The sequence below is a fragment of the Capsicum annuum genome, chromosome 9 (genome assembly GCF_002878395.1).
Source record: "Capsicum annuum cultivar UCD-10X-F1 chromosome 9, UCD10Xv1.1, whole genome shotgun sequence".
In the NCBI taxonomy this organism is placed as follows: Eukaryota; Viridiplantae; Streptophyta; class Magnoliopsida; order Solanales; family Solanaceae; genus Capsicum; species Capsicum annuum.
This window is the reverse complement of record NC_061119.1, coordinates 171,977,643-171,985,793: the sequence shown is the minus strand read 5'-3', so window position 1 is coordinate 171,985,793 and position 8,151 is coordinate 171,977,643. Positions and strand designations below refer to the sequence as shown.

The 8,151-nt window shown below is 32.2% G+C and overlaps 1 protein-coding gene across 2 annotated transcripts; it reads right to left on the bottom strand.

Annotated features, from left to right (window-relative positions):
* Positions 1–536: 536 nt before the first annotated feature.
* LOC107842369 (sulfate transporter 1.3) lies at positions 537–7,077 on the bottom strand. Of its 2 annotated transcripts, XM_016686172.2 has the most exons (14): positions 6,924–7,077; positions 5,114–5,478; positions 4,981–5,029; positions 3,276–3,483; positions 2,966–3,140; positions 2,808–2,873; positions 2,593–2,706; positions 2,374–2,490; positions 2,157–2,283; positions 1,765–2,051; positions 1,470–1,660; positions 1,298–1,383; positions 1,136–1,212; positions 537–1,048 (listed from the first exon to the last, which is right to left on the bottom strand). In XM_016686172.2, the coding sequence occupies exons 2-14, from the start codon at positions 5,450–5,452 to the stop codon at positions 911–913; spliced, it is 1,974 nt and encodes a 657-aa protein (XP_016541658.2). In that variant the 5' UTR covers positions 5,453–5,478; positions 6,924–7,077; the 3' UTR covers positions 537–910. The 2 variants fall into 2 exon arrangements, with proteins under 2 accessions (XP_016541658.2, XP_047253045.1); XM_047397089.1 differs by lacking the exons at positions 4,981–5,029; positions 5,114–5,478; positions 6,924–7,077 and adding an exon at positions 4,624–4,898.
* Positions 7,078–8,151: the final 1,074 nt, after the last annotated feature.

Sequence of the window (8,151 nt, the reverse complement as noted above, 5' to 3'; positions counted from 1 at the left end):
TTTCAAAATTGCCACACACATTGTATTGAAGTCCTAATGATTGTACTAGAGTACTAGCTTACCTATCTGTCAGTTCAGGTTGATCCATAAGAACAATTTGTACAAAACTTTAGATAATTGTCAAGAGTTGCATGCATACAAACTTATGGTAATCCACTAGTACTTTACGGCAAAGTTGCAACTTGTAAGCTATTTTTGCAGAATTTATTCAGGAGAGTTAAACTTTAGTGGCATAAGAATAACTTATTTGTGCAGATCTTTCATTTTTTGATGTGCTAGCCCCATCTTATGATAGTGTTTTAGAGCCAGTTTGGGTTGACTTATTATAAGTGTTTTTAAGTCAAAATAACTTTTAAGCATTTTACTGTGAAAGAAAAATGAACTTTACGTATCTAGGTGCTAAGTGTTCTCATCACGAGAAAGAAAAGAATATTGCATATCGCGCGAGGTGATAAAAGTAGAGCTTAATAATTAAAAACAAAAAATTAACAAAGCTATGATGCTTGCTTCTTGTTAGATTGCATAAGAGATCATCAGAACACAAGAAGAAAACATATTGTGCATTTCTCAATCTTCTAACACATTTCTGATACCCAATTCAATACACCCAAGATACAAAGTAAATTAGTCAAGCAGCACTCTTTCTAGAACACTCAAAAGTGATAGAAGTACTGCCAGTTGAAAAGAAAGATACGTGTGAGAAAAAAGAAAAGAGAAACCAAAAGAAGTAAAACCAAAAAGTAAAGGTTATACAATCCCTAACCAAAAGCAGGTTTACAAGTTCCCCACCTCAACCAGCATATTGACAGCATTCCTTTTTCTTTTGTACTTTTCATTAAAAAATGACAAGTTAATGAAGCGTCTCAGTTGGATCTCCTGAGCATAAATGTACTGTGTTTTCTCAATATATTCAAGGCTCCATTTTTGGAGCAAAAGTCATGACAGCATCTGCCACAGTTAGGAAAATCTTGTCTTCTCCCATCCTGTCTGGAAAACCAGATGCATGAAGCTTGTCTATCACCAATGTCCCCGGATTTGCAAGAACAAGCTATAAACACATCAAAGTGTAATTTAAATATGTGAGCACTGTTTTTACACACAAAAGATTGGTACTAGTATAAAATTTTTTGCTTACTTCAACATTTCTTTTCTGGAGGGACTTAAGCAAATCTTCTAAAGCGTGAATTCCACTAGTATCGATATCAGTAACAGCTGCAAATAAAACAAGATGTAAGTTACTCAATGAAACCTAAGGGAGAAGAGAGCCGGAGAATTTAGTTTTTGGAGGATTCCTCACGTGACATCTCAACTATCAAATACTGGATCTTTTGTTGATTAGTTTCTTTCAGCATTTCTTCTTCATCAGTTAGCCATCTTAGTATCCTGCAAATCATTGATTTTTAACATGAATTTGGGTCTGGGATTTTAAGAAAAAGATATCATTAAGCTAATGAAGTAGTAATTACTACCTGTCCCTCATGTAATTGGAATTGGAAAAGTAGATAGCAGAATCAACTCTCACAATAAGAATGCCAGGGACCTTTGTTGCTTCTGGATACTGCTGTATATTTCTGTAAACAGTTGTCCTTGGGACCTTGCCAAGAACAGCAATCCGAGGCCTTGTAACTTGGAGGAGGATTTTGGCAAACGATATAGCAACCTATAGTCAATCATAATCTAGAAGTTCAAAAACTGTCTTACTATATGATGTGATGCAACCAATCAAAAAAATCAACTTAAACAAGTATTGTCCAGCTTGTTTACCGCGATCAAGAGGCCTATCTCAACAGACTGGAAGACCACTCCCATGAAGGCTCCCATACAAGCAAGGAAATCAAACTTATCAATCTTATATAGAAGAGTCATTGCCTCGATATCTATCAACCCAATAACGGCAGATATGATGATGGAAGCCAGTATGGCATTCGGCGTGTATTTGAACAACGGTGTGATCAATTCTAAAGTTAACAACACAACACAAGACATGATAATATTTGAGACTGCCGTATTGCATCCAGCCATATAGTTGACTGCTGAACGAGAAAAGGATCCTGCGAACAATTTCAAGTTCATGTGCAATCAATTTACTGAGAAAAATCCGCCACCAATTTATTACTGAGTATTTATAGGCTTGTTTTCTCTGTTTTTTGACCTACCGGTAGCCACATAGCAGGATGCCATTGAGCCAGTTATATTCATTGTTCCTAAAGCTATCATTTCTTTGTTTCCATCCAATTGGTAGTCTTTCAATGCTGCAAATGTTCTTCCAATCGCTACAGCCTCCTATAATTTCAAGAAGTTTGTAATATACAAAATAAGCTTTTCTTCAAAGAATGATCGTCCTAGAAATGATGAGTTTGGAGCATAACTTACCGTTAGTGCTATTAAACCAGCAATTGCACCAATTCTGAATCCTTTGGATAAATATTCACCACTGAAATAGATCTCCTTCACTGATGGAGGATTAATCCCTCGATTGATGTGTCTTACCTTGATGTTACAATAAGATCGAATGTAAGACACAAGAAGAGAAAAATCATATACCGGTAACATAAGAATTATAACAGAGCAATTTTTTATATCAACACTCACAATTTGGACATCGTGTTTTTCAGCATGGAAAATAAACACAAAGAATGTCGAGAGGATAACAGATATCAGTGGAGCAATTGCAGGCACCCAAAAGTATTTCTTGTTCTTCTTACCCTGTTCAACAACAGGCAAAACAACGAGAAATAAGTGGCAATCAAAACAACAAAACCATGATGGTTGTACTTAAAGTCCAAGGAATTTGTTTTGATTCTTACAATAAACTTTGCGACTAGAAGGAAAGCCAAGAAAGATACTCCAATCACAATAGTCTGCCAATTCCACTGGTATTCAAAGATAAAGATAGTTAGCATAAAATGTTGAAGGAAAATGAAAAGGAGTTGATTGAGATTCTTGAATTTAATTCTCTTATTACCCCATGATGTGCTGAAACAAAAACTGATCTCATAACAGAAACAATATCAGTTTTCTTTGTGAATTTCTTAATGCCAAGCAGACCCTTCAGTTGTTGCAGGCTGATAGTAATGGCTGCTCCCCCCATGAAGCCAACAATGGCAGCATGAGATAGAAAATCAATCAAGAAACCCAACCTAAAGAGAAAAAAGAAGGATATTTTAAGTCAGTCTATTATAGTACGTATCAGACAGTACTACATGTTTAAGTATGTAGCACACAAAACATATATATATACTACTGTTCTATCCATTTCAGGAAGAGGAAATAACCTGAAGAATCCAAGAACGAACTGTGTAATGCCTGCAAAAAATGTAGCAGTGAAAGCAAGACGCTGATACTCCAGTTTTTGTTTAACAGGGTCAAGTTCTTGCTGAAGCATGCTTCCAAGCAAGAGAGACACCACAGCCACAGGCCCTATCGCAATATCTCTTGAACTTCCCATGAACGCATATACCAAGGGTGGGACAAAGCTACTGTCTGTAATAAACAAGCAACAAAGCTTAAAGGTTGATCCAATGAGCGACCAGATGATTTCTTCGAATGGCAAAATTACCCATCTTGCACAACAATATACTCACCGTTCCAAAAAGAATGACTGATTTTCTTTTAGTCAATTTAAAAAAGAATAACACTTGCTTTTTTTTGCAACACTTTATTTTTATCTTTGCACATGTATGTTTATAACCACAAGATTAAAGAACAAGTTACTACATTTGACATAACTTTAATTTAAATTCACAAGATTCAAAACTCATCATCATTTCCTTAAGAGAAATACATCAGCAGCCCTCTAAATTTGGCACAAACTTTTATTTTTGACACCTCAACTAAGTATTGTTCATTTTGAATACTCAAACTAATGTTCTAAGGTATCATTTTGACACATTGTTGACAATTAGTAAAACAAATAAGGAGAGTGTATGTGAAAAACAACAAATAAAATAATTACATGTGGCAGTCTTAATTTTATTTTTAAAAAACTATTTTAAAATCTTTTAACACCACGCACCTCCCCGATCCCCCTCCCGATTCTTCTCCATTCTTCTTCATTTTTTGAAAAATAATCCCATCCCACTTTCTTATTTATTTTTTTTCTTTTGAATTTCATTAAAATTCTGATTCTTTCAATTTGTTGTAGGTTTAAATTTTTTTCAAATTTAATTATTTCAAAATTCGATATTGGGTCAAGTCAAAGATGGAGAAATCAGCGGCAACATCATAACTTTTGTGATGAATATTAAAATTGGGTGGAGGTAAGTTTGACGGTGATATTGAAATCACTTGTGGTGCAAAAATTTTGAAAGTGAATAATGAAATTAATGGTGATTGTGTGGTAAATTTGGTTATGGCTGTTCTTTATTTTGTTGTTGTAAGATTTTGTGCAACAATCATGAAAGATTTAAGAGAAGGATTTAGAAAAGAGAAGAATTTGAAAGTGTATTTTTTGATGATATTACCATGGGGAATGATATGATATGATTCTTCGAATTCCGTTGTATTCTATCATATTTTTCTAGGTGATAGTCTGGTGGATGGTGATGGTGGTGATGTTGGAAGGTGGAGCTGGAGGAGGAAGAAGAATAAGATTAAAAAAATTACAAAAGAAAGAAAGCTTACCGATGGAAGCTAACGGTGGTGGAAGGTGGAGTTGGTAAAGGAAGAAAGAGGGAAGGAGGCTAAAAAAAATAGAAAAATCATAAAAGAGTTCCTCGCCTAAGTTTAATGCAGTACACACAATGTGTTATGTGAGCAAAAATATCAAAATGATACACTTGTTTAGCTGGTTAAAATAAATAATTGCTGATTGAGGTGTCAAATTTAGTGAGATACAATGTATTTGGTCTTTCTTTAAAACTTTGTGATTCTTTTTTAAATAGGGGAGTACAAAATATGTGAAAGCTAATTGGGACAACATAATTATTAGAAAGAGAAAAAAATTGAGGTGGGTATAGAGATGGAGGAAGAATGAATTACATAGCCCATACTGAGGATCCAAATTTGCAAGTTTTGCATAGCCAATGTCCTGCAAGGACAAGAACTTGTTAACATAGAGGGAAAAGAGTGAAAAAAAAGAGAGCGAAGAAACTCCAAATGACTTGTTATTTACCTGAGGGATACAAAGACTGGCTATAGTAAGCCCAGCAATAAGGTCACCTTTAAACTTAGACAAATTATAAGACATTCCCCAATCAAGAATGGGGAAAACAGCTTGAATGCCAAGGACCAATTTCCTTGTCTTAGATTGGTCCTTAAAATTGCGCAATGGATCATCATGGAAGAAAGTTTCTTTCACAGTTTCAGTGATCTCCTTGAGTAAGTTTGGTTTTGGAGGAACTCCCACTTTGTGAACATATGGCAAGCCATTATCCGAATGCCTCCGTGACGAAGCCACTCTTGATATGTCCGTTTCCATTTCTTCGGGATTGTCAGTAACACGACGACTCATTCTTAATTAATTGGCTACGATAACACCTTCAAAATGCAAGACGAAGATTTCGATGTAATAAGGGAAAAATGAGTCAATAGACCCTCCAAGTCTTTAATTAAAAAATGGGATAAGTGGGTCCCACAATCTTATTAAGTTAAAATAATAAAGTTCTTGAATAATTGAACAGTTGTTCGACAACTGCATTAGTTGTCCCAACAACTTCGCACAATTGTTGAACAACTTCGCAAAGATGTCGAACAACTATTAAAGTTATTTTGTTGAAACAAAAAAATTTAAAAAAAAAAACTTAAAAAAAAAATTATCCCTTTCACCTAATTTTAAAAACTTGAAAGACACTCACTTAATCTCTTTTAATCTCTTTTAATGAATGTTCATAAACGACAAGCAATTAAAAACAATATGTATCTACTTTATATTTTGGATTGGCCCATCACTATTCTTGTCACTAATCCAGCTGACTTAGAGGTCGTTTGGTAGAGTGTATAAGAATAATACAAAATATGATGTATTAATAATACTTGTATTAGTAATGTTTGTGTTAGTTATGCTTGCATTAGTTATACTTATATTTTTTTTATGCAGTGTTTGGTTCGATGTATTAAAAAAACATGAATTACATAATTTCTAAAAAAAAAATTCTTTTACATAATATCCTCAATATATATGTTGGAAAGGATGCGAAAAATTTTTTAAGGGGTAATAGGATTTTTAAGCATGTTAATGCATGCATTAGATTCATTGCATTACTAATGTCATAGATTTTAAGGTATTAGTAATACACACCTCAATACACAATAGAGTGTATAACCAATGATTGCATTAGTTATATATAGGATAAAAAGGTATACCAAACAAAGTACTACTAATATACATTAAACTAATGCATGCATTAACATTTTAAGACATTCTACCAAATGACCCCTTAGAATTTAGACATCATGCATTCTGCGTTGAGAAAGTAATTCTAAAATATATCCAAGACTACATGTATCTATTTGTTGCCCAAATATGTCAAAAACATTTCGGTTTTTTTTTTTTTGTCTAATAAGGGTAGATACAACATAAACCCAACATGTTCAATCGAATCCACTATCTTTGTCATAAATCATGGATAAATATGTGAAAAATCACTACAATTTTTCAAAAAGAAACATACTTCCATAATTATACTCCCTCCGTTCAATAATATTTATCCACTATAACACATAAATTAAGAAATAATTCAATAACAAGGGTAACTTAACTATATCAGCATTTGAATATAGTAAATCTAATATCTTGAAAAATTCATTCGGTGATGAATAGAATTTAATCACAAAAATAGAAAAGAATAAATTAATCATTAATTTTCTAAAATAGTGGACAAACATTCTTGTACAGAGGTAGTAAAAGCAGTGGTCTTTAGATTACTAACAATGTAACAAAAAGTAGCATATGAATTTATTCAAGAGCCGAATTAAGAGTGTACCTAGGAAGGAAAGAAGGAAAGATGATGCTGATTATAGCAGAAGAGCTACTTACTGAAAGGGAAAAAGCAAGTGTTGCTTATATAGGTCTATAGGGCTTTCAAAAGTCAACTGTTGTATTTAATGCAAAAGCTCGCCAAAGTGACAGATTATGAACTTAGATCGAATGTATACCAAATACAGAGGGCGTAAAAAAGGGTTGACCTAGTATTTAAGCATGTAAACAAATGCAAATTTTTCACTTGTTTAATACACAATGATTGTAGGGTATTTATATAGATAATCTAAATGCAAGCTTGAGCCGGAGTCATTAAGACATAAGCCGAGCGATAGCAATTTGCCTCTTTAAGGGGGTTGACTTAAATACTCCCACCCTTTAAAAAAAAAAATTACCTACTTTAAGTATTTAAAAAAGAATGATCATATTTTTAACAATATTTAATTTTAATTTTTCAAATGACAAGTTTAAGGGTATAAAATTAAAAGACAGTTTTACTGTTTTAGTATATTTCACATAATTTTAATTTAGGACCACAACATTCAAAAAACTCTTTATTTTCTTAAAATCCGTGTCAAGTTAAATTATATCATTCTTTTTTATATGAGTGGAGTAATCTACAATTTTTTTATGTTTGATTTATTAGCTTCTTTTGTAATCTCTTCATTCAAATTTACTTGTCACATTTTGACTTAGCATATCTATATTAAAAAATTAATAATTGGTATAGTGACTTTACCAAATTATCTCTATTATTAATGTTTAGTAAAAAATAATTTTAAAAATAAGTAATTAAAACATGAAAAAAATTATCTTTTGTTAATTTATTACAAACAAACTAAATTGATAATCAAATTAGGAAAATGGTCATAAATAAATCCTAACGAATGGAGAGTTAATTCCTTATATTGTCATTATACTATTGACAATATCCCACAAAAGTCACTTTTATTTTTTTTATGATAAAAGTGTCACTGAACTATTATTTTATCTCTCAGATAGTCATTCTAACATTTTAAACTACTAAACTCACTTAATTAAGTTTAAATTTAATGACAATTCATTAGATTATACCACCCCAAGTACATAACAAAAAAATGGGTCTAATATAAAAAGTAATAAAATCCACCAAAATGAAATAAACATTTTAAATAAACAAAAATTAGACATATTGAGATGTTGAAATATTAAAAAAAAAAAATACTTGAAATTTTATAGGACCATTTAAAAGA